General features: G+C 39.5%; 1 protein-coding gene across 5 annotated transcripts in view; it reads right to left on the reverse strand.

Annotated features, from left to right (window-relative positions):
* Nucleotides 1-2137: 2137 nt before the first annotated feature.
* The window catches only part of KDM6A (lysine demethylase 6A), a 180673-nt gene continuing 155118 nt past the window's right edge, over nt 2138-27692 (reverse strand). For all 5 annotated transcript variants that reach the window (XM_081327938.1, XM_081327939.1, XM_081327936.1 and 2 more), the window contains 6 exons: nt 26725-26839; nt 26031-26218; nt 22658-22799; nt 18369-18495; nt 16165-16335; nt 2138-3710 (listed from right to left, as the gene is read on the reverse strand). In XM_081327938.1, coding sequence (XP_081184064.1) covers nt 3681-3710; nt 16165-16335; nt 18369-18495; nt 22658-22799; nt 26031-26218; nt 26725-26839 — 773 coding nt within the window. In that variant the 3' untranslated portion in view covers nt 2138-3680. The remainder of the gene's footprint in view (nt 3711-16164; nt 16336-18368; nt 18496-22657; nt 22800-26030; nt 26219-26724; nt 26840-27692) is intronic.

Genomic DNA, 27692 nt, shown 5'->3' on the forward strand with positions numbered 1-27692 from the left:
TGCGCCTTTGGCGTCTAGTCATGCCGGCCACATGACCACGGAGACGTCCTCGGACAAGCGCTGGCTCTTCGGCTTTGAAACGGAGACGAGCACCAGCCCCTAGAGTTGGAAACGACTAGCACGCATGTGCGGGGGAACCTTTACCTTACCTTTACCTAACAGAACAAAGACAACTGATTCTCTTAGCATTCCTCCACTCTTTGAATGATAAAGTTGTCATTAAGACATGTCAGGAATTTTTTGGAAGAGCCATGTTTGACTTTCTCATCTGCCAACCAGCGTTGCAGCAATTAATCATTACTTCATGTCTCTTTGAAAGATCTGCAATTTGCTTTTACAAAGCCATCAAATCTGAGTAACCTCTATCCCTTACAGGATTTGATTTATAGCACGCTGAATCTAAGTAATGATGAACCTCACAGGCCTACTTCACAAAAACGTGACAAAGATACCTGCAAAGAACAAAAGTAACAGGAGATGACATGATCTATGGACAAAATCTATATACATTAAGAGCATGAAAACAAACTGCTCCTTCCTAGAGTGATGTAGGATAATCTACTAGAACAATTTAAAGCAGTGGAGAAATCAAGCAACACTTATTTGCATTCTTGGCATGTTGCCTATTGGTCCCATAAGGTAGACCAGGCTTCAAAATCAACTCCACAGGAAGATTAGAACTAGTTTATTGGTAGGCTATAGTAACAAATCTCCTAAGTTGGATATGTTTTTCCCCCTCTCACCCCAGTGAATCAGGGAGGGGCTAACCTGAATCTTTTAATATTACCTCTGTTGTCAGGGAATGTCCATTTTGCTTATGTAATAGTTTCTGAATATTTATTTGAAGGGTACCTCAAATAATGAAGAATGCACGTTAACCTGATGGCAGAATGTTGGTATTTACACAAGCCTTCCACTGCTACGGGAAATGGCACAAATTATCAGATCCTCACTTTTCTTTTCCTGGATCTGATCTTTAAAAAGAAAATCTTGCAAACTTATATTAAGAGCTACCAGTTACAAATCAGAAATTCACAGGAAATTTTAGTTAGAATCCTGTAATGCCTAAGCTTTTTTATTTGGATATATCATTTCATACTGGCCTGGAGGTTAAATACTGTGCTATATTCAATAATGGAGAAACTATAGTTTTATCTCATAACAAATATATTTTTCCTCCCGAGAAAGCACGGGTTTTAGATTTACTCCATAAAATCTATTTTATTATTTTATGTTTATATTACACACACACAGTGTGTGTGTGTGTATGTATAGTTTTTATTTCAATCCTTCAATCCTAAAAAATAAGTGGTATTTAATGTTTAAAAAGGCAATGCTGAATCTGCAAAACTAATTATTTGTGACTGCAGAAGATATCTTTATACTTGGGTCAAATGTCTGTGCTAGGATGTGAGCTAAAGGACATTTTCTCACTGAAGGCATATTTTACCTCTGGAATTTCAGCACTGAAACACAATAGCTACTTCATTGGAAATATGCCAAATAAACACCAATATTAATCCTCACATTGTAAACTGATACTGTTAGCCTATCAAACAAAACATACCAAAATGTAAGACAATAAGAATTCTCTCTTGCCATGTTGTCCAGTTTTGGAGCATTTCAAATAAACCATCTATGTTTGTATTAGCAGATAATGCAAATTTCAGTTTACTTATTGAACAATACAAACTATATATGCGGGGCTAAGATTAAATACCAATTCTCTTAAGCGCCATACTTGAAAGTGCTATGTATTACACTGGTTCTGAAATTATTATCTGAAGTACTGTAATAAGGTAACTGTTTTGAAACCGGTTTTGGTCACAGTAATTTCTGATTTTTCTCTTACCCTTCTGGAAGCATTATCTCCTGAGAACAATGTAAGAACCATTATTTCAACAAATCTTGATAATTTCTTTCAACAACATCAAATATAGTAAGACATTTATAGAACTTAACAATTATCAGTTCAATTCAGAAGTTTATGAATCAGTAAACTAATCCACTGGGATGAACAAAGAACTTGGATTTCAATTTAATGGGTTTTCATGTGACAGGTGAAGCATATGGGAGCAACTGGATAAAAAATAATATTATCAGTAATTTTAAACAAAGAACATGCCCTAAAGGACACTAATGCTTTAAAAATTTATCAGTGATTGAATTACATAATAAGCAAAAATATAGCATGATCTGTACTTAAGACAATGTAGCCATATGCTTGCTAAAAAAACAACTGGAATGTACATTTCTTATTTTGGTTAGGTAAAGATATCATTCTCAAACTATTTCCTGTATAACTCGTTACTAAATTCCAAGGTGCCTAAATTGAATCTTCAAAATCCCATTAAATTATATTTCATTGGAGCTTCTAACTAGGTTATTTCATTTATTACTTCTACAATTTGGCATCAGCTATTAGTCTGTCATTGCAGGAAGTGCAATTTAACAATAAATCAGTCTGAAGGACATATATCTTGAGGATACATACCATATATATATATATATATATATATATATATATATATATATATATATATATATATATATATTCATACTTTTGTAAGCAATATTTACAGTAGACACCTCAATTCTACCATATATATGTAAAACTTAAAAACAAGAAATTTTAGGCTCTAATCTTTATACATATATTTATATTCAGTTTTATATATATTTATATATATTTATATATATATTATATACACACACACACACAAAAGAGTATATATAAAATATATATAATCAGATTTTTAAAAAATCAACAATAATGGGGCCATGTACATAATTTTTTAAAACTCAAACAATACAAAACTTTAAACATTAAACAATTTTAATAAAAGTTTCTGTACAATGCTAAGCAGTTTTATTTACATATAGAAAATGTAATAGGAGTAATGTTTGAAATTACAGAACTCCTTAAAATTTCAATGGCAGGTAATCTGGAAAAAATAACAGCATTCCATTCACAAATATTTTCAAGCAATAAATATGTATTTATAAATAGTGTAAATTTACATCAAGATTAGAAACAAAATCACAAATCTGAAGTTTATTCTTTAGTCTATGTGCAACCCATTTATCTTTGTGACTTGGCTGTTAATTTTTTAAAATTTTATTTAGGAAAGAAAAAGTAACCATCATGGTTTCAAAACAAGACAGAATAACATAAAAGCAGTAGAAAAAAAAAGTATCACCTAAGTTTCACATTAAAAAACAAAGTAGCCCAAAGAAAGACATAAAATTCTAACTACCTTACATAGAAAGGACCAGCTAAGCCAGTACTTTTCCAAGAAGAAGGAGGGGAAAAAAATTCTTTCAAGGGGAGTGGGATAGAGAATTTGATGAAACCAATTCATCAGCCCAGAAACAGAGAAATAGAAAATAGGTGGTCTTCAAGTCAGTAGTCTGTATAATGTTGCCAGTTTTGTCAGATATATACAAAACATGGGATTTTTTTTTCCAATTCAGCTGAATGAGCTTTCTATTTTTTAAAATTCTGGAGTAGGAGCTGTGCTCTCTCCTGTCCAGTTGGTTGACACTCCACACTTGGAAGGTTGCATAGACACAGCTTTCAGCCAGCAGCCTTATGGGATCGCTACAAAAATCCATGGTGCAGAACTGGGTCACTTCCTGAATATCAGAAAAGGTTTTATATAAATGTCCTTGGAAATATGTCAAGATGAAGATGATGGCAATGGAGGTGCCTGTAAAGAGAAAACACATGAGATTTACCTTTTTAAAAAACCTTCGTATACTATAGGACAAGTATCCAGTACACACAGAATATTGACTTGACCTACAGTAGTCAATCTATTCTAAATGCTGTTCCACTGCAGCTTTTCAAAACACTTTGCAATTTCAGTGGTGACAAAGTAAATGAATATTTTAGAAGCATCTGCAATTCTGCACTACTATAACCTATAATGCAATTAAAGCTTCATTTAAATCCCATTAACAATCAAATTCCCCTTCATGGATTACTGCCTTGTCGTGGCGAAGGGGCTTGCGTAATTCAATGAAGCTATGAGCTATGCCGTGCAGGGCCACCCAAGACGGACAGGTCATAGCAGAGAGTTCTGACAAAACGTGATCCACTGGAGAAGGAAATGGCAACCCACTCCAGTATCTTTGCCATGAAAACCCTATGGACAGTACCAAAAGGCAAAACGATATGACTCTGGAAGATGAGCCCCTCAGGTCGGAAGGCGTCCAATATGCTACTGGGGAAGAGCAGAGGGCTAGTACTAGTAGCACCAGAAAGAATGAAGCGACTGGGCCAAAGCCGAAAGGACGCTCAGCTGTGGATGTATCTGGTGGTGAAAGGAAAGTCTGATGCTGTAAAGATTTTTTCTCCATAGGAACCTGGAATGTAAGATCCATGAATCAAGGCAAGCTGGACATGGTCAAACAAGAGATGACAAGACTGAATATCGACATGTTAGGTATCAGCGAACTAAAATGGACAGGAATGGGTGAATTTAATTCAGATGACCATCAGGTATACTACTGCGGGCAAGAATCCCTCAGAAGAAATGGAGTAGCCTTCATAGTCAATAAAAGAGTAGGAAAAGCAATACTGGGATACAATCCTCAAAATGACAGAATGATCTCAGTTCGAATCCAAGGCAAACCATTCAATATCACAGTAGTCCAAGTCTATGCCCCAACCACCAAGCTGAAGAGGATGAAATTGACCGGTTCTATGAAACCCTACAGCACCTTATAGAACTAACACCAAAAAATGATGTCCTTATCATCATGGGGGATTGGAATGCTAAAGTAGGAAGCCAAAAGATAACCAGAATAACAGGCAAGTTTGGCCTTGGAGTACAAAATGAAGCAGGGCATTGTTCTGAACCAGCCCTCTTCTCGCACCCCTAATCAAAAGAAGAGTCTGGAAAGCGTCCAAGGCTAAAAGGCTTCTGCCAAGATTTAATTACGCAGTTAACAAAAACACAAGAGCTTGTCTTCTCAAGCGGAAAAGGTTGCTTTCAGCAACCAGCCCCTCCCCAAACACTTCTTTTATAGAGAGCTCAGGGCGTGGTCTCCCTGTGCCTCCTCCCGAGGAGTCCCATAGTCTTTCTTTGTTTGTCCCTGCTCGTCTGCCTCCTGCGTCGGGCGTCCTTGAACAGGGCCAGCTGTGGGTCATCATCCTCCGCACTCTCGGGCTCACACAGCTGAGAAGAGGTCCCCGGCTGAGGGCTCTGCAAAGCCTCCAAATCATCATCATCAGCCGGTTCGTTTCCCTCCTCCCCCACATCTGAGTCCTCCGATACATCGGAGCCGGCTGTCGGACCCACAGGCTGGCCCTGAGTCACAACACTATCCCGCACCGCAGGGCCCTTCCCCTGGGTCTGCCGATCCGGATGCGGTCGGGATGGGAACTGTTCGTGAAAAGCAGTCACCAACGCAGGGGCATGAACGGCGGTCGCGTCTTCCCATGTGAAATCCTCCGGCCCGTACCCTTTCCACTCGATCAGGTACTGGAAGCGACCTTTCAGCCAGCGGGAATCCCTGATGCTGGCGACCTCGTACTCGGGGGTGCTGTCTCCATCACGAGTTCCTGATGGTGGAGGTTCCGCCTGGCGAAGTGGACAGGCCGGTCGTTCGGGGACCAGCAAGGACCGATGGAAGACGGGGTGCACGCGCAGGGAACGTGGCAGAGTTAAACGATAGGCGACCGGGTTGATGACGGCCTCGACTGGGAACGGTCCAAGGTAACGGTGGTCCAGCTTCCTCGCCGGCCGAGTGGATGGCAGGTTCCTGGTGGACAGCCAGACCCGATCCCCCACCGATAGTGGAGGCGTATCCCTTCTCGACCGATCGGCGAACCTCTTGTAGTCGGCCTTGGCCTTCTCCAGCTGCCGTCGCACCAACCGATGGATTGCCTGTAACTCCGCCATGAATTCGTTCGCTGCCGGCTCCGGTGAGTCCACGGGAGAAAGGGGGAAAAACCGGGGGTGATAACCCACGTTGGCCAAGAACGGTGTCATCTGCGTGGAGGTGTGCTGCGAGTTGTTAAAGGCAAACTCGGCTATGGCCAAGTAGTCCACCCAATTGTCCTGCTGCAGGTTAACGTAGCAGCGCAGATACTGCTCTAAAATGCCGATGACCTTCTCGGTACCCCCGTCGGTCTGAGGATGATGCGCGGACGAGAGGCAAACCTTAATGTCCAACGCCCGCATCAACTCCTGCCAGAAGCGGGCTGTAAACTGGGCCCCCCTATCGGAGACGACTCTATCGGGAAGGCCGTGCAGCCGGAACACCTGTTGGATGAACATGCGACTAGTGGCGCGAGCTGACGGTAAGCCGCGACAGGGGATGAAGTGCGCCATCTTGGTCAACATGTCCACCACCACAAACACTGTCGTGAAGCCGGAGGATGGGGGTAGATCCGTCAGAAAGTCCATGGACACAGCCCCCCAGGGTCTCTTGGGCGTTGGCAAAGGCTGCAGTAAACCAGGCGGGGCCCCTGTCGCTGACTTGGCCTGCCTGCATGGGACGCAGGAGGTGACATAAGACTGGACATCGTGTCGGACTCGGGGCCACCAGAAGGTACGGGAGACCAGGTTCAGAGTCTTGAACAGGCCAAAATGCCCCGCAGCCGGGTTATCATGACATTGGCTGAGGACGAGTCCCCTGAGTGGCCCTCCTGGAACATAGAGCCGGTCACGATAATACAGGAGTCCATCCGTGACCGACCAAGGCGAATCTGGCCCCACCTCTTCCTTCCGCTGAGCCACCCACGCCTCCTGCTGCTGCGCCTCCCGGATCCGAGCCCGTATATCCACCGGCTCCCGCACCGCAGCAAAAGACTCGACGGGGATCACTGTCCTGGGCGGAAGCTTGTCTTCCACTCGGGTGTACTCGGGCTTCCTGGACAGAGCGTCCGCTCTCTGGTTGTGCCCGCTTGGTATGTACCGCACCCGGAAGTCAAACCTCGCAAAGAAGAGGGACCACCGGATCTGGTGTTGGTTCAAATTCCGAGCGGTCTGCAGGCTTTCCAGATTCTTGTGGTCCGTCCGGACCTCGATTTGATGCCGCGCCCCCTCCAGATGATGCCTCCAAGCCTCGAACGCCGCCTTAATGGCCAGCAGCTCCTTCTCCCAGATGGTATAGTTGCGCTCCGAGGGGTTCAATTTCCGAGAGTGATACGCGCAAGGGAAAAGGGTACCGCTGGGCGTCGTTGCCTGGAGTAACACGGCCCCAATGGCAATGTCGGAGGCGTCCGCCTCCACGACAAACGGCCGTTGCGGGTCAGGATGCTTCAAGATGGGCTCCTTCATGAAGGCGTCCTTCAAAGCTTGGAACGCCTGTTGTTCGGGGGCGTTCCACTGGAACCGAGTCTTCTTCTGCAGGAGCCGGGTGAGGGGGGCTGTCAAGGCAGCAAAGCCAGGGATGAATGTTCGATAGTAGTTGGCAAATCCAAGAAGTCGCTGAACATCCTTCACGCGACGCGGGGGTTGCCAACTCTGCAACGACTCAACTTTACTTGGATCCATGGCGATGCCCTCAGGAGAAATGCGGTGGCCCAAGAAATCAATGGTCACCTGGTAGAACTGGCACTTCTCCAACTTGGCAAACAGCCGATGTTTCCGGAGGCGCTGCAGGACCTGACGGAGATGCTGATGATGCACTTCACGCGACGGGGAGTAAATCAGGATGTCGTCCAGGTAAATCACAACAAACTGGTCCAACAGATCCCGAAAGATGTCGTTCATAAAATGCTGAAACACAGCGGGGGCGTTGGTCAGGCCAAACGGCATCACCGTGTACTCGAAATGTCCATAGCGAGTACCAAACGCCGTCTTCCACTCATCACCCGGCCGAACCCTGACGAGGTTGTAAGCTCCACGCAGGTCCAGTTTCGTGAAGATCTTAGCCTCCCGGAGTCGGTCCAAGAGCTCGGGGATGAGGGGCAGCGGGTAGCGGTTACGCACCGTGATGGCATTGAGTTTCCGGTAGTCACAGCAAAGCCGTAACTCGCCCGACTTCTTTTTGACGAAGAGCACGGGCGCAGACACTGGCGAGGACGAGGGCCGGATGAATCCACGAGCCAAGTTCTTTGTCAGGAAGTCCCGCAATGCAGCCAACTCGGGCTCCGACATGGAGTACAAACGCCCCACTGGGAGAGGCGCATCAGGGACTAGGTCAATGGAGCAGTCGTAGGGCCTGTGCGGGGGTAATTGGTCCGCCTCTGACTCGCTGAACACGTCAGCAAAGTCGGACAGTTCGGGAGGCAAGGAAACCCCTGGGGAACCCTCCACCTGGCCGGCACAGATATGGCGGGTGTGGTCCACGCACTGCAAACTTGGGAAGGTGACCAAGTTCTGAGACCAATAGATCTGTGGATCATGCGCCCGGAGCCACGCCAGTCCCAAGACCACGGGGAAGTGCAGATCCGAAGTGACGTAAAACTGAATGGCCTCCACATGGGTACTGATGGCCATACACACGGGTTGCGTGGCGGCCGTGATAGGCCCGGACAGGAGCACTCGACCATCGATGGTCTCCACAAGCATGGGCGGATCCACCGGACACTGGGGAACAGCCCATTTGGCCACGAAGGCCGAGTCCATAAAGTTAGTGGTAGCCCCAGAGTCAATTAAGGCATGGACCGGAATCCCCTCTGGCTTGCCAGGAAGGATCAGTCGTGCCTCCAAAATCAAATGCCGTGGAGGTTCACAGGCACCGTCGGAACGGCGTCGCTCGGCGTGATCGTTGTGGGTCGCCCGATCTTTCACACCGTCTAGATCGGGCTCGGGCCGTTTCCCGATAGCAAAGCAGGGGACTTTCTCGGGGCAGGCTTGGTCACTGACGCCCGCTGACGCTTCTTCGGGCAAGAAGCAGCCAAATGTCCAGGGTCCCCACAGTAAAAACACAACCCCTCCGATCGTCGTCTGTCCATTTCCGTCACCGATAGACGGGACCTGGCGGCACCCAGCTCCATTGGCTCCTCCCTCTGGACTGGGGGCTCACGCACAACAGGGGCGGCAGGGGTCTGTGGGGTGGCATGGCGACTCTTACGCTGCTGCAGCCGGGCATCGATCCGCAGACAAAGATGGATCAGCCCATTCAGGTCTGAGGGAATGTCCACGCGGGCCAGCTCATCCAACATCTCCTCTGACAAGCCATCCTGAAAGGCATCCACGAGCGCAGCCTCATTCCAGGCGGAATCCTGGCTAAGCAGCCGGAAATCGCTGATATAGGCCTGTAGGGGGCGCTGACCCTGCCTCAAAGCTTTCAGACGTCGGGTGGCGGTCTGCGCCTTAATCGGGTCCTCGTACATGAGGCGCATATGGTCACAAAACCCCCCAAAGTTATCCAACAAAGGGCTAGGCTGTGCCAACAGAGGCGTGCCCCAACGAGCTGCATCTCCCGACAGAAGGCTCAACACGAATCCCACCTTATCTCGGTCAGTGGGAAATCAGCTGCTCTCACGCTGATATAAAGCTGGCATTGTCCCAGGAAGGCAGGAAACAGTTCTGGTTTACCAGCAAATTTATCCGGCATAGCTATCTGACACTTCCTCCTGGGTGGGGGGGCAGCATGTACCTGAGCCTGCAGTTGTGCCACCTGAGTGGCCAGCAAGGTGAGTTGCTGGTTGAGCTGGGCATTCTCGGCAAGAAGCTGCTCCATCGTAGTATTAAGGGGTGGGTGGCTGAAAGCAAACTGTTCTGAACCAGCCCTCTTCTCGCACCCCTAATCAAAAGAAGAGTCTGGAAAGCGTCCAAGGCTAAAAGGCTTCTGCCAAGATTTAATTACGCAGTTAACAAAAACACAAGAGCTTGTCTTCTCAAGCGGAAAAGGTTGCTTTCAGCAACCAGCCCCTCCCCAAACACTTCTTTTATAGAGAGCTCAGGGCGTGGTCTCCCTGTGCCTCCTCCCGAGGAGTCCCATAGTCTTTCTTTGTTTGTCCCTGCTCGTCTGCCTCCTGCGTCGGGCGTCCTTGAACAGGGCCAGCTGTGGGTCATCATCCTCCGCACTCTCGGGCTCACACAGCTGAGAAGAGGTCCCCGGCTGAGGGCTCTGCAAAGCCTCCAAATCATCATCATCAGCCGGTTCGTTTCCCTCCTCCCCCACATCTGAGTCCTCCGATACATCGGAGCCGGCTGTCGGACCCACAGGCTGGCCCTGAGTCACAACAGGCATAGGCTGATAGAATTTTGTCAAGAAAATACGATGGTCATAGCAAACACTCTTTCCCAACAACCCAAGAGACGGCTCTACACATGGACATCACCATTCGGTCAACACAGAAATCAGATTGACTATGTGCTCTGCAGCCAAAGATGGAGAAGCTCTATACAATCAGTAAAAACAAGACCAGGAGCTGACTGTGGCTCAGACCATGAGCTTCTCGTTGCAAAGTTTAGGCTTAAACTGAAGAAAGTAGGGAAAAGCACTAGGCCAGTCAGGTATGAATTAAATCATATCCCTGTTGAATATACAGTAGAGATGACAAATAGATTTAAGGAATTAGATCTGATAGACAGGGTGCCTGAAGAACTATGGACAGAGGTTCGCAACATTGTACAAGAGGTAGCAACCAAAACCATCCCAAAGAAAAAGAAATGCAAGAAAGCAAAATGGCTGTCTGAGGAAGCTTTGCAAATAGCTGAGGAAAGGAGGGAAGCGAAAGGCAAGGGAGAAAAAGAAAGATATGCCCAATTGAATGCAGAATTCCAGAGAATAGCTAGAAGAGATAAGAATGCCTTCTTAAATGAACTGTGCAAAGAAATAGAAGAAAATAATAGAATAGGGAGGACCAGAGATCTTTTCAAGAAAATTGGAGAGATGAAGGGAACGTTCAATGCAAAAATGGGCATGATAAAGGACCAAAATGGCAGGGACCTAACAGAGGCAGAAGAGATTAAGAAGAGATGGCAAAATTACACAGAAGAACTATACAAGAATGAGCTTAACATCCCTGATAATCACAATGAGGTGGTCACTGACCTCGAGCCAGACATCCTAGAATGTGAAGTGAAGTGGGCCTTAGAAAAGCTGAGCAACAACAAAGCTAGTGGAGGTGACAGTATTCCAGCTGAGCTATTCAAAATCTTAAAAGATGATGCAGTAAAAGTGCTACACTCAATTTGCCAGCAAATTTGGAAAACTCAACAGTGGCCACAGGATTGGAAAAGATCAGTTTACATTCCAATTCCAAAGAAAGGCAGTGCCAAAGAATGTTCAAACTATCGCACCATTGCACTCATTTCTCATGCTAGTAAAGTTATGCTTAAAATCCTACAAGCTAGACTCCAGCAGTATGTGGATCAGTAGGTGTGAGCTTAAATGGACTCCAGAAGATGGTAGAGGACAGGAAGGCCTGGAGGAACATTGTCCATGGAGTCAGCAGTATGTGGATCGAGAACTACCAGAAGTACAGGCAGGATTTCGAAGAGGCAGAGGAACTAAGAGATCAAATTGCCAACATACGCTGGATCATGGAGAAAGCTAGAGAGTTCCAGAAAAACATCTACTTCTGCTTCATTGACTATGCTAAAGCCTTTGATTGTGTGGATCATAACAAACTGTGGCAAGTCCTTAAAGAGATGGGTGTACCAGACCATCTTATTTGTCTCTTGAGAAACCTATATGCGGGCCAAGAAGCAACAGTGAGAACTGGACACGGAACCACTGATTGGTTCAAAATTGGGAAAGGAGTCCGGCAAGGCTGTATACTGTCGCCTTGCCTATTTAACTTATATGCAGAGCACATCATGAGAAAGGCAGGGCTAGATGAATCAAAAGTTGGAATTAAGATTGCTGGAAGAAACATCAACAACCTAAGATATGCAGATGATACCACTCTAATGGCAGAAAGTGAAGAGGAACTAAAGAGCCTCTTGTTGCGAGTGAAGAAGGAGAGTGCAAAACTTGGGTTGAAACTAAACATTAAGAAAACCAAGATCATGGCAACTGGCCCTCTCAATTCCTGGCAAATAGATGGGGAAGAAATGGAGGTAGTGACAGATTTTATTTTCCTGGGCTCCAAGATCACTGCAGATGGGGACTCTAGCCAAGAAATTAAAAGACGTTGCTCCTCGGGAGGAAAGCCATGGCAAATCTAGACAGCACACTAAAAAGCAGAGACATCACCCTGTCAACAAAAGTGCGTATAGTCAAGGCTATGGTCTTCCCAGTTGCAATGTATGGCAGTGAAAGTTGGACCATAAAAAAGGCTGAGCACCAAAGAATTGAGGCCTTTGAACTCTGGTGCTGGAGAAGACTCCTGCGAGTCCCTTGGACTGCAAGGCGATCAAACCGGTCAGTCCTAGAGGAGATCAACCCTGACTGCTCTTTAGAAGGCCAGATCCTGAAGCTAAAACTCAAATACTTTGGCCACCTAATGAGAAGTAAGGACTCACTGGAGAAGAGCCTAATGCTGGGAAAGATTGAGGGCAATAGAAGAAGGGGACGACAGAGAATGAGGTGGCTGGATGGAGTTACTGAAGCAGTAGGCGTGAGCTTAAATGAACTCCAGAAGATGGTAGAGGACAGGAAAGCCTGGAGGAACATTGTCCATAGGGTAGCGATGGGTCGGACACGACTTCGCAACTAACAACAAACAATCAAATTAAACAAACAACATACAAAACAACGTACTGTGCTGTGGTATGATTTTACTGAGTATGTTTATTATCTTTGTTGGAAAAAAAGGTTAATCAGTTCCTAAAGGGTAAGTTGAGTCAGATATTTTAATTTAGGAGATGACCAAGGAATGCAAGTTTGAGGGGCCCTATTACATAAGACACACATTTTGGTTCTCAACATCAAAGTAGGCTCTTCTGGACAGTTTTATGCACAAGAACTCTATATACCTAAAAAAAACACACTGTCAATGTTCACAAGACTGGAAAGAGATATAAGACAATAGCGAAAGACTATTATGTCCACCAGTCCAGTCTGGATCACATTGTACAAATGGACAAAATGCAACCCCACTCATACTTTTCCCAGGACCTTCAAGAAAGGTTCCTCAACAAAATCTTTCCAAGAGTAATGTGTAGAATATACCAGAAGGTCAAAGAAAACTCCAGAGTAATGGCAAAAAATCTGAAAGCTATCACAATGATGCACACATGGTATGATACCAGGAAGAAAATCCCTGCTGCATGATCCAGCATGCCTTTGGGACAATGTTCTATGAAAAAGATATTTTTGACATGAAATTTTTTGAAGAAAATAATACCTTCCATTCCAATAAAAAAAACACCTCATCCCAACTCTGAAGCACGATAGTGGGAAGATTATGGTTTGAGGTTATTTCTGTAGCTTCAGAACTTGAACAAGTTAGTATCATTGAGAAAACTGTACTAGAAATTTCCACAAGATAATGTCATGGTATCCTATGTGAGTCAAACTTTAAACTAATGTGCTTCACAAAGCATGACAAAAATCCTGAAACCTTTTGGGATGACCGAGTTCATACCTTGATTGTAATTCAAGATTCTGCCAAGACTTGAAGTGAACAGTTTATGGAAGACAGTCCAAAAATATCAACCAATTTAAGCAGTTTTGCAAAGGATAACGGACCATAGTGCCTCCAGACCAATTGTGGGGGTTCATCAACAGGTAAAGAAATATTAGTTTGAAATCTATTACATGGAGTACCAGCATTACTAAATTAAGTTTCCCCACTTTCCCCCAAACAAGCAGTGAATTATAGGTGAATGTGGGTTTTTAAAAACCAAATCTATATGTTGTGGGTTTTTTAAAATCAAATCTCTTTATATATTAATAGGACTTTGATGAAGCTTGCATCACATTGTAGGTGAAAGTATGCAGGATATGCATTAATACAAGATCTAAAAAGTTCACAGTTTCTGTCATCCCCATAATCAGAGGACATTTTAACATTTTATTCATTTTCTTCAGTTCATTTAGAGACACAGACCCTTCAAACTTACATAATCTTCCTAACTTCTCATCTGTACAGAGCTCTCAGCTCTCAGCTTTCTTGTTCTCTGCCTGTTTGAAACTTTAACCTTAAAAAGTTCAGAAATGACCTGAACTGAATTACAGGAAAATCATCAAGATTATCAGGGGACTGGAAGGAAAAAAAATATAAGGGAACAGTTGGGAGGAACTGGGAATACTTGATCTGGAGATGAGAAACCTCTGAGGAGACATGGGGCAAATTGTTTTGAAAGACAGATAAGAAACAATGTATTTACATTACAAATAAGTAGCTTTTGGCTGGACTTGGAAGTAAGATCCTAACAGCAAATGTTTCTGAACAATAAACAGGATGGTTCAAGAAATAGTAAACTTCTTTCACTGAGGGATGGGGTGGGGATGTTAAAAAGAATTTGGGTTAAGAGGATGCTGTAGTAGTGGATTCTTGGAAGGTCTAGAAACTTGGAAAGGATGATCTCCAAGATCATTTCCAGTCCTTACATTTACGAATGCATAATTCTCTAATTTTCTGTTATATTACTTCCATGGGAGGAAGGCCAGTGGTGGGATTCAGCCAGTTCGCACCACTTCAGCTGAACCGGTAGCTAATTTTTTGTTGCCAAGGCCCCGAATGGACTTCCGGAAGCGGCATCCATACAGAGAACCATATTTGAATCCCACCACTGAGCAAGGCTACTTGCTGAATTAGGACATGGGAAATAATTTAAAATCTAAAAATATTGTGGCAAATATTTTTTTTTCTATGGGCTAAAGAGAATACTGCCAATATCCAGCTGATAGCAGTCAGGCCAGTTTCATTCTACATTACAAAGAAAAAAAAGAGAGAACAAATTTCTTGCTAAATGTGACTCTAAGACAGCTGAATGAAATTATAGGTAGTCCTTACTTAACAAACCTAATTTGGATTGACAATTATGCTACTAAGTGAAGCAGTTGCTAAGTGGGAAAATGACTGCAACTGTGCTTTTCGACTGTAAAAAGACAAAACTCATGTACTATTCCACATCTTCAGCTTTTGTTTGCCTCCTAACCATTTTCCCGGATTTTGGCATGCTTGAATGCGTTTACTATCTTGTACACATTGAAAACAATGTGACTGTACAAGCAGTCTAGGACAGGTAGCCACAGGAGTACTGCATAAACAAGTTACTCTCTTGTAATTCCATCCTTTCCAATCTCTCAATTCTATGAGAAGGTAAGAAACAGTCAGGCAAAGGAGAGATTGTCTACAGACACTGCTTCTCCCCCATCTTCCAGAGTGAAGAGATTGAAGTCATTGTAAGAGAGTAATTTGTTTGCATAGCTGCCTGATGCTCCCAGCTCCAGGTGGATGACCCAAATGCAGTGGTGGGATTCAAATATGTGAACAACCCGTTCTCTGTGTGGATGCTGCTTCCGGAAGTCCATTCTGGCTCTGGACAACAAAAAAATTAGCTACTAGTTCTGCTGAAGTGGTGTGAACCGGGTGAATCCCACCACTGCCCAAATGAATTGCTTTTGATGAGTAGAAAATCAAACAACTTACTCTGTTGCAATCCCTTTTTGGGGGAAGGGGACAGGACAACATATACTGACTGAAATGGTGATCATCTGACTAATAGATGCTGTGAAGATTGTAAATTGGCCATAAAGTTATTTTTTTCAGCAACATCATAATTTTGAATAGTCACTGACTGAGTGGTTGATGAGGACTATTTGTGATTATAAGCCCCATCAGGGAATCATCTATCTCCTTAACTTTTAAATGAACAGGATGTAACATGTTGTATTATGCATTTATTGACTCTATTGCAAGTACCAAGCTGTCTAAAATAATCAAATAAAAGCAATTCTGGTATATGTGGAATTTAGAGGAAAAACTAACTGGGAGATGACTCTTGGGATGAGTTCAATTCCCTTCAACCACATGGTAATATCTGGAGCTACAACTAAGTAATTTTGCAATTTATATTCTCTGAGCTCTATACACCCCTGCAATTTCTTCCTGGCATATCCACTTGCCTTGCATCTCAGTGCCATTTCTTGGATAATGAAAAGTCAGATGTCATGGAATGTATTAACATTCAGCAATCAAGGAATGAATTTGCTTTATAGAAAGAATACAGATGGACATAAGTTAATTTGGAGAGATTAATAAGCTTTAGTTTTCTGAAGTTAATAATTTATAGCATTATTCAAACATGTTTTATTTACAATAATGTATTCAATGTATTTTGTATCTTCATCACTTACTAATGTAAATTGGTCATAGATTTGCATTAGATCCTCCATTCTGTATTGTTCTAGCACCACAAAGTTTTCCAGGTTCCCACTTATCTTTCGTGCACAGTCTAGGCAATTTACAACATAGGTTTTTTGAGAATTACTCTCATTTGTAACATAAAGCCAATTGAAGACTTCTACCTGTTGAATCATAAAAAAATGATAAAACTAATGTTAAAATAGTAGACAAAGTTAGAGGTAAAATCACACAGCAATTTAGGATATACATATAAAGTCTAACCCTAGACATGACATCACTTTCATAGAAAATAAATTCATACTACTATCTAAGTGAGAAAAATAGGAGCTGTAAGGGCATGTGTGTGTAGGGGTGTGCTGAAATAAGTAGACATCTATGCTCTGAATTAATAGCATTCTTCCTGTAGCCTCTGTGATCCAATTCCTCCCAAAATTCTAATCACTACCCATAAGGAACATTCCATAATTTTTCTGAAAATTTATGGTTTTAGTTATGACCATCACCAGAGATCTTAAAAAATAAACTGGAGAACTGAATAAAAATTATTAATTATGAAAAAATATTTACAATAGTAATATGAAAAAACTTTTACTCCTCTCAAATGTTCTTCAAAATCTTAACAAAAGAAAAGATTTCTCCATTCTCCAATTAAAATTTCTATGTTGAAGGTCTAGAAATACCTGCAACACCAAGATACTTTGGGGACTCCAAGAGGTGCTGCTATTTTCACAAATAAGTTAAGAAGTTTTTCTTACTAATCTGATGTTTTGTGGAAATAGATTAGTAATGCACTTATCTGGTTATCATCATGCTTATGTTTAAGAATCAACTACAGTTACTTTTAATATATTAAACATGATTTGTAGATAACAGAATCTGGTACTTTATTAAAGTTCTTTCTTTGTTTTTAAAAGGAGAAAACCCTGGAAATTTCATTTTTCTACTTTAGGGTTCAGCAATACATCAATAAAAGGCCACTATGTAGTGTCTACTGTGACTTTCTCATTCTCCCCCACCCCGATTAAACAAATTCAATAAAAAATGGCCAGAATGACATGAGTTGTTCCAAACCTTACAAGATTTCTATGTCCTTCTAGGAGGTTTTGGCCATGTAATTTTTAAAAGTATTTTTAATTTTGTGATGTTTGTAACATTTTCTGCAATTATGCAAAAGGATCAATTTGAACAGTTTTTTGATCTCCATTTTAGATTTACCTGATGAGTTTCTATATTTGTTCATCAAAGCATGCTCTTCACAGTTCAAAGAACACAGATCTGAGATTAGTCTTATGATGAATTACATGAGATTAGTGTTGAAATAGTGAAATGTTTGCTTAAAGCAGGGACCCGAATGATGACTTGCAGCCAGATTTGGTGGCAGGGAGAGGTTATAGAAATATGGATATACAAAGGTTCCTATATTGATTTCCTCCCTCCCTTCAAAAAATGGAATAACTGCACCACCCAAAATCTGTTAGTTTTGAGGTAAAATTTCAACAATATGGCTTAGCAGTATTCTGGGCTTGTCCTGCAAAATGGATTGTTATTTTTGACTTACAGAAATTTGTAACTCAACAATGAAGAAAGGTTTTGTTCTTTGCTACTGACAATATCTAATCTTAAATGTAGAATAGGTACATAGAAACATATGCACTTATCTCCTGCATTTCTTCTTTTCAGTAACAAGCTGAGGGATTTTATTTTCCCGCTTATTTAACTATTTCATGTTATTAGGCTCCTTTTCATACATTTTCTGTTAAATGTCTTATTGATTAAAGACTACTTATTGATTAAAGACAATGATTTTTTTTACAAAAATAAAATATTTATATGATCTGTAATTTTGCATTATACGCTAAGAAAATTGGCCTATGACATCATCTGTGATCTCATAAAAATGAAAAGCTGTATAAAGGAATTTATAAAAATGTGTTACTACTGAATTCAAAGTGTACATCTTTTTATACCTTGCATTAAATAGAAACTTTTGATAGTTAACGTTACACCTAGAAAAATAATTTGTTACAGCTAGGTCCAACAGAAAAATGTAATACTTGGGAATGGATGGGTTAAAGAAGAGTTTAAAATTACCAACATCTACAGAGAACACAAGAGAAATTAGTAAAAGCTTTAAGAATATGTTTTCAAAAAAATTCAAGGAATATTAAATCACAGCACACATGTATTTACTAACCTCACATATGCTACAATAATGAGCTGGTTCTTCTTTTGTTCTCCCATGCCATACAATCTCCTTTCCTGCAGCAATTAGAGCTTCCCTCAAAGTCTGACATTGCTTGAGAGTTCTCAACAGGCAATACCTTAAATATTAATTTATTTCATTAATTTGTTTAAAAATAAGGAACTGATTATATGAATTTGATTTTGAGCATTCAGAAATATTCTGTAAGAACCTATTGGATTAGATGATCTCATTTTTCAAACCCATGCAATCCTCCCAATGCATATATACATCTTGACTTTTCTTCCTTATTTATCTAGTGATGGGATAGTGAAAACAATAATTTCTCTGTCCCAATTCCTCTATCAGGATGCATAGAAATATATACCCAAAGTAGCACCATTGCAGTTGTGTGGCCATTCTTGGAAAACATGGTCCTCTAGTACTCTTAAGGTATTTATTAGAACTAAGAAGTTCCTGTCTTCTAAGTTTGATATCATCCTAACAGAGAAAAGAAGAAAGCTTTCTGCTGCCTCAACCACATCTTCTCTAGCACAACTAAAAAAAGTAATAGGATGGTGATAAACAAGGAAGACTGGATAGAACTATGTGTATGTGTATAAAGACTGATTCATTCTGATAGTGTTAAACGCTGATCTCATACCATAGGTAGGCAGATAGGTAGGTAAATAAATAGATATATCTCTCAATGGCACTATGACTCCAATCAATAGTATAGTCCAAAAATCTCATATGTATCTTTTTCCCAAGTGATCCTATGGCAGATCAGTAGTGAAATCTGATATAAAATTAAGTTCTGTGGTAGTTAATATGGAATTCTAACTTGATTTATGTTAAAAAGATATCCTCATTTTTTATATTAACAAATTATATAACAAAATTCAGTATTGATATTGATAAGATATAAGATATAAGATAGGATAGAATGAGTCTAGAGATGGTGCAAGCTCTGAGGAACAAAACATATCAAGAGAGACTGGAGGCATGTACATGAATGCATACAGCCTAGAGGACAGAAGGGATAGGGGTAACATGAATGAAAACTTTAAATGTATTAAGGGTTTCTGTGAATAAGTTTCTAGAAGGCAGTATTTTTAATATTAAGCAGTTATCAGGAACAAGGACAGGCGCATAACTCAAACTGACCAGAGGGAAATTCAAAAGTAATGTTAGAAAGTATTATTTCACAGAAAGAGTAGTGAAAGCTTGTAGTAGTGGAAGCTTGGAACCAGCAGAGGTTCCAAGTCAATCATCAGTACCTGAGTTTAAACATGCTTGGGATACACGCATGTCCATCATCCAACAAAAATTAAAAAAATAAATGAAATATAAACACAAAATCAAATAAACTCAAAGGGCAGACTCGATGGACCACTAGGCTTTTTCCGCTATCTTTCTATATTTTAATATTCCTTCACATTTTAATTAAAGGTCTTAATATTAAACTGATTTATATGGCTGGATGTGATGGCTGAAGGAAGGGGCTCTCTAGGGGGAACTAAAAAGATATTCCAGCTGGGAGTCATTTGGGGAAGGAAATGTCGTAAGTCTGTATCTGCTGTTTCTCAAGGGAAGGCAGATAGTTGGCAATCTTCTTGTTATATAGATAATCAGTAATAAAATATCCACTTGGGCCTCTTCACGAGTGGTTCTGGTTGCTTGAATCTGATACTGCTCATCTCACAAATACAACTCTGGGTGGCTGACATAGATTAAAAATATATAATATAAACACACTACATAAAAACATAATTATATTTAACAGAAGCACTCCACCTATTTTGTTCTTTGTAAGTATTCAGGAGCAAGTTTTATTCTAGTTCAGGGGTAGGCAACCTCGGCTCTTTTATGACTCATGGACTTCAACTCCCAGAATTCCTGGGTCAGCATGGCTGGCTCAGGAATTCTGGGAGTTGAAGTCCATGAATCATAAAAGAGCCAAGGTTGCCTACCCCTGTTCTAGTTAATTATAAAACTGATAACATTCATTATCTTGATCATAAAATGTGGGGAACTAGATGATCCAACTTGGAAAATATAGCTATGAATGGTGAGTAACTTTATTTTTGGAAAAAGAGTGCTACTGCTCACATCTTCATGAAAATTCAATTTTCCCTCCCTTTATCCTTTTATTATACTTTTACATTTTAAAGAATTTATATGCCACCTTGTCAAAATAAAAGCTTTCTCAAAGCAGCAACATTTTGAAAATATTAGAAATGCATGTTAAATTTAAAAAATCCTAATCAGACTAATTAAAAAGTATAATATATTAAGAGAGCAATTTAGGCCTTTCAGAGGAAATACTACATATAAAAAACTTTTCTAAAAGATTGTGTTTTTCAATCATGACCCCCAAAATGATGGACATGTTTGCGGTAAAATTATAGCATCAATGTCACAACAGTGGAAAAATGGAATTAGGACAAAAATAGGCTGCCTAGCACAATTCTTCAGAATATTTTCTTTTAGACTCTAAATAGTTGCATTCACTTCATATTCCTTTTACTCTTCAATCCTCCTTTTCCAGTAAGAACTGGAGATTAACATAAGTCCTCACTGTATTCTCATAATTTTAATTTATGATCTATGACCTGAAAGATTGGAATTAACCATGGGAAATAGCAACTCTTGATCTCAAAAATTCAGTTTGTCCATCTTGGTTTTTTTGTTAGAAAATTATAAAGGTAACATAGGAGCTTCAGATTGAATATTTCCTACTAAATGTCTGACATTTCATTTGTTTATTGCTTTGACTACTAAATTTAAAAATATCAATTTGATACATTATGCTTCGATCATAGGCATCATTCTTGCAGCACCTACATCATAAAATTGCAACCAAGAATCTTGTGTGGCATTACACTTCCAATGCAGTGGTTGTAGGAACCTCATGGCAGAATGTCTTTTTATAAGCATAATCTACAAATTCTTAAATCTAACTGTTGTTTATTTTTTATTTTTTTCTTGATATTGATATTAAAATTGTGTTTCCAATTTTTTTTGGATTTTACTTGGTTATTGAACACTAAATAGTAAAGTACTACTATTTTATCTGTTATTTATATATCTTATTTCTTTATAATATTGGACTGCATTTAAATTGTTTTAATGTATTAATGTCACTTTAATTGGGCTCAATCATAAATAATTTGGTCAATGAATTTATTCCTTTTCATTGTTTTATTTGTATCAACAATCAGCTTTATAAAAGATTTGTATATTTCTACATTTATGTAGTAATTTGGAAAAGAAAGAAATTTACTATATAGCAAGAGTGATGAGACAGATTTACCTCTACTAACTCATTTAAGCACCTGGTAGTTAAGCAGAATTATGTAGTAATAAAGAGGGAGAGGAAATTGAGAAAAGTGTGCAATATATTAGCATTAGTCAGTAGATTCTTGAAGATATTCAGCAAAAACATTTAATCATTCTTCACAATGTACGCATTTGAAGGAGTGAAAAGGAATATCATCTATTGAGAATATAGCTTTGATGCTTTAAAATAGTATCATATTCACTTCCTCATCAGTACAAAATTATATATTGCTATCATCCCCCCACAATGTGACCCACAGTACAATATTAGAATTGAGCAATATTCAAATTTGAAGCAAGAAAGTCTTTTAGATTTGGTATGCAAATAGGTGTGTTGGATATATTCACTGACTCGAGTTATTTGTAAATAATTAAGGTGGGATACAAATAAATAAATAGATAAATAATTCGTTAACAGCTCCTTAAGTCACACCTTTCCTGGATTTACACAAATGCATATGTTAAGAAATTCCCACTAAGTATAGCAAACATACCTATACTGGATTCAAGGCACTTTTCCCACTTTAGATCCATATATTACATATTACTATATTGCATATTGCTATACAGCATGTTACAATTACTCATATACAATATTTAATCCAAATGAGCAAAACTATTGAATATTATTGTAGGGGTTTTCATTTTTTTTAATATAAAGTGAAGCATTCAACAAGTGATATTGCAAAGCCAATAATCAAGAACAGATGATTTGCTGCTCTTTGTCAGAATGCTAGATATACTTTATTATCTTTTGTTTTAATTAATTAGAAAGCAGCGGATGACATATATTTCCAAAATTGTCCTTTACAAATCAGCTACATTGAACAGTAGTGATAAGCTTTCTTTGGTATTTATATTTCTACACTAGGAACCCCTCATTTGTTTCACTTATAGATTTGTTCTTTCTACAAATAATAATTCACTAAGTAAATATATATTGATTTAAAATGACTTACTTGATCATTTCAAAAAGCTTTGGATCTGGTACTTTGATATTTCGTGCTATGTTCCAAGAAAGATGAACCATAGGTACTATTGACTTCACACTTTGCAATTTATTCCACTCGTACCGTTCCACAGCTAATTTATATTGACAAGCTACAAGAAAATGAAAGGAAAAAAATATGTGGACCATTTTGCTATAATGATCTTTCCTTTCATCAATGAAAAAAAAATCTAGCCATTAAGAGATTTTAAATATTTTACAAAATCACTTGGCCAAAATTCTTGATTGTATACGCCAAAGAAAATGTCAGAGACCCAAGGGAACATTTACATTGAGACATTTTATATTAAGCACATTTTTTTTGTATTAAAGGTAAATAAAAAATGAACGGAATTTCAAAAAATGCGTTGTCATTTTTTTAAAAAAAAGCAGGACCTTTTGTGGTGAAACCACATTGACATAACAAAATGTTGGGCTGAAGTACCAATAACACAGAATATAGAATAGGGTTGGAAGGGAGGTCTTCTAGTTCAGGGTTGGAGGTCTTTTAGTTCAATTCCTTGCTCAAGCAAAAGATCTACCGTATTTTCCGGCGTATAAGACGACTGGGTGTATAAGACGACCCCCTACATTTCCTGTTAAATTATAGGGTTTGGGCTATACTCGCTGTATAAGACTACCCCTCTTCCAACACACACCAAATAAAAATTAAAAAACATCAGATTTGATTTTAATATGGTAATTTTAATTCAAATGCTTATGACATGCAGGTACTTAGTAGGAAAACTGTCACTTATAAACATAAGGCTGTTTGTCATCAAACATGTAAACATAAAACAGTGCAAGTGGATTAAACTTTTCCTAATTCACTCTAAAGCTTTCCCTGCGCAGACCAAATGGGAGATCCGCTCCAGGTTTTCCAGCCAGCCTGCCCAGTTCCTGAGTCAAATGTGTCCTTAGAACTAAGCAGCTGCTCTGGCTGCTGCATTCCCCACCTGCCTTTCAAGTTGGGATAGACTGCAGCTGCTCTTCAACTTTAGAAGGAAAGATGCCCAGACCCCAGCCTGTAAAAAATCAGACTGCAGCTTCTTCTCCAATTGGTCCCGCTTTCCCTGCACAGACCAAATGGGAGATCCGCTCCAGGTTTTCCAGCCAGCCCTGTCCCTAAAGTTTCAGCACCCAGCGTATAAGACGACCCCTGACTTTTGAGAAGATTTTCATGGGTTAAAAAGTCGTCTTATACACCAGAAAATACGGTATACTATTTTGGATAAATGGCTGTCCAGTCTCTTCTTGAAAAGCTCCAGTGATGGTGCACCCACAACCTCTGGAGGCAAGCTGTTCCACTGATTAATTATTCTGACTGTAAAGAAATTTCTGCTTAGTTCTAAGCTGGATCTCTCTTTAATGATCTTCCATCTGTCACTTCTTGTCCTACCCTCAGGTACTTTGGAGAATAGGTCAACTTGTTCTCCTCTGACAGCACCTCACTACCCTCAAGTACTAGAAGATTGCTATCATATCATCCCTAATCTTTCTCTTTGTTACACTAGGGAACGTAATTCCCTCCCTCATTCATTCATAAATTCCAGACCCCTTATCATCTTTGTTACTGTTCTCTGCACTCTTTATAGGATCTCATTTTTTATTTTTGATTGATTTTTTTTCTTGTTTCCTACATATTGAAAGAAACCTTTTAAATTATTTTAGGCATTTGCTGCAAGTCTTAGTTCATTCTGAGCCTCAGTTTTCCTTATTCATCCTTGCAGATTTGGGCTATTTACTGGTATTCTGTTTTAGTTTTATGTCTCTCTTTCCATTTCTAATACTTCACCTTTTCTTCTTTCAGTTTGTCAAAGAGTTCTCTACGCAACATGCTGGCTTTGTCGGTGGTCTCTTGTTTTTCTTCTTCTCTGTGATATCATGTTATATATTGGACTTATTTTCCCTTTAGGTTGTCCATCATAGAATCCTTTCTAAAGTCTTAATTTGTTGAAGTCAGCTCTGCTAAAGTCTAAGACAGTAGTTTGACTTTGTTCAATTAGTTGTGCCTGCATTATGTTGAATTCCAATATGACTTGGTCACTCTTTCCCAAAGTTCTTGCAACTTCAATCCCCTCCATTATTTCATCTCTGTTAGTATTAAATCCAGTACAGCTGACCTTCTAGCTGCCTCCTCTACCTTTTGGATGACAAAGTTCTCATCTAGGCTGTCAGGAGCCTGTCTGATCTCCCACATGCTGCAGAGCTTATATCATTGATGTTAGGGTACTTTAAAGTCCTCCATTACTACTATGGTGCTTCCTGCATACCTTACCTAATTGATTAGCAAAAAGTTTGTCTATTTCCGCTGGTTGGTTGGGTGACCTGTAGTATACACAGGTATAATTCTTTTTTCTTTTCATATTAATCCATAAGCATTCTAGGCTTTCATCCTTGATTTTATACATTTCTGTAGAGGTGTAGTGATTTCTTACATATAATGCAACCCCACTTCCTCTTTTTAAAGGCCTGTTTCCTTTGAACAGAAAGTGCTTAATTTTAACATAGAATTTTAACCTAAGCCATATGAATGCTTTCAAGTGACAGACAATAATACCCATGATTTGAGATCAGAAAAGATATCTGATAAGTTCACATTCATGCTATGGGTAAGAAGTTTGATTTGGTTTTAGTTTAGCATATTTGTGAATTTAACTATTGTTGTAGGCAAATTATAGTACAGGTGTTTTTATGTTTTATGTATCCCAAGCATTAAATCACAACCAACCATACCTTAATAAGATATGTGAACCCCAGTCACAATGTGCCTCCTCTAGTCCTCCTGTACCTGCTTAATAAGGCTTGAAAAGCTGCTGTGGGAAATGGCTAAAAGTTTCCTTTGAATTAGGATTGCCAATTATCATTTAATTGAAATTTATAAAAATTGCTCAAAGTTGATGTCAAGGGCACATCATAATCTCATAACCAGAAAATATTCATCTGGTCAAGTGGAAAAATATGTAGAAATGAACAGCTTATTTGTGATCATTAAAATCATGATTCAGAAGGACATAGTGCTGAATATAATTTATGATACTCTCTTCACTACTTGTTCAACCTCTGCATAACACTTCCAGATATTTTCTATTGTAATGTTATTACTAAAAACATATTTTAATATCATTTTGATGATTAATTCCCTTACAATAGGTTTGGGGTTTCTGGATGTTTTTTTAAAATGGTTGTTAATATATAAAATTTTCTTATCTATTACATAATTTCTAGTGCTACAGATCAGTCTAATTTTGTGTCTTGTAAACATGTTACATATCTGTTAGAAGTTGAAAGTTCAGAAATATTTCTAAATCATTTTCCAATTGTAAGATTTATCAGTCTCCTACCTGTAAGAGGGCCAACATTCCAGGCAATATTATTACACCAGCCAACAGCCTGAACCCAATGGACAGTCCCAGCATTTATCCACACTAGATCTCCCGGTCGTTGAATAAACCTATAAACTGGAACATTGGCTTCATACAAATCTTCCAGATTAGGCCACCAAGAACCCATTAGAAAATTCATATTGTTTCTGTAAAAGAAGAACAAATATTTGGAAAAGTTTACTTATACACAAATGATTGCCTAGGCTCAATAGAATATATTTTTCTTAAAAATAACTATGAATCTTTTCCTTATCACATGTGATCCATCTAATTTAAATATTTGCAACAAGGTATAATAAGCTGCTTTCTAAGAAATTACAAGATTATGGCATAAGAGTATTTTATGCTGGTTAGATAGATTCTAGCTAGAATGATAACTTTTATCTATACTTGCATACAATATTGTTATTACCTTAGAAGTTGCATAAAAATGACAGAAGAAAAAATATAGGAGACAATGACAAGCATAATAAATATAATTAAAAATAGAACTGTGTTAAAGAAGAGCAATCTATAATTTTTAAATTTAAAATATCTCACAAAGGCATGCTATTTGGGGTTTCTGAGAATTATAGTCTGGCTGCACCTGCAATATTATCACTTTATCATCTCAGTTTTAGAGAAGGAGACACAGAGAGAATTCAACACTTACTTTTCACAAAAATCATTCATGACACCCCAGTAATTTTCTGGAACAACAAACCATTCACAATCACCTGGACCTATATTTATATTGACTGAGCAAAAGTTGTTATTTTCCTGATGACCTACAATTAAAACAAAGTAAGTGATGAATTATATTTACAATATAAACAATATGGAGCATTATACACATAGAAAAACAACAGAATCTTAAAGATTTAAGAAATATATCACTGTAAGATTTCCTACAAGACTGCTCTTGTTTGAGATGATAAATATGTTTATTCAAATCACTTTAATGAATAAAGGAGAAGCAAAGTCCTTCGCAAATGGAACAAAAAGAAAAGTAAAGAAGGGATGTAAGTGTAAGTTTATACTATAATCTTGGCGATACTTAAGATACTATAGCAGACATGGAGAGGCAGGGATTGAATCACAATTTTTCTACAAAAATTAAGCTCTGAAATAGAATTTTAAAAGTGAGAGAGGTGACACCAAACAGTATCTTTGAAGGTAGTTTCATGAATTAAAAATAAGCAAGGAAAAAAGCTGACTTCAATATGCATTTCAGCATCTTTTCTAATTGCTCACAATCCATTTGGTTGTATGTAGTGTGGTCTTAACCATTTCAATCTTCCCTTCCTGACCTTCCATGTAGCAGGCAAAGTGTGCTCATTCCATTATTCAAGGAATTTGCTACTTTCCACTCTGCTAACTCTAGCAGGCTCCTGGTTTCTGCCACTTAAGGGCATCTTCCCTCCTTTAGCAAATTACTTCACTACTATTCAAACCCCTTTGTGGAAGCTTCCTGCTTTTGTTGAGGTGGTAGAGATTCTTGATTTGTGCACTGGTATGGGTGCAAGGGAAGAAATTCACTCTGATCATTACTTCCATTTTAAGGATAGCAGCAGATATTCAAAAATACAGTTCTTTAGTAAGCTAGTTTTATCAGAAATACTAGAAAAGGTATAATTAGAG

The sequence above is a fragment of the Vipera berus genome (assembly GCF_964194415.1).
Source record: "Vipera berus genome assembly, chromosome: 4".
Classification (NCBI taxonomy): Eukaryota; Metazoa; Chordata; class Lepidosauria; order Squamata; family Viperidae; genus Vipera; species Vipera berus.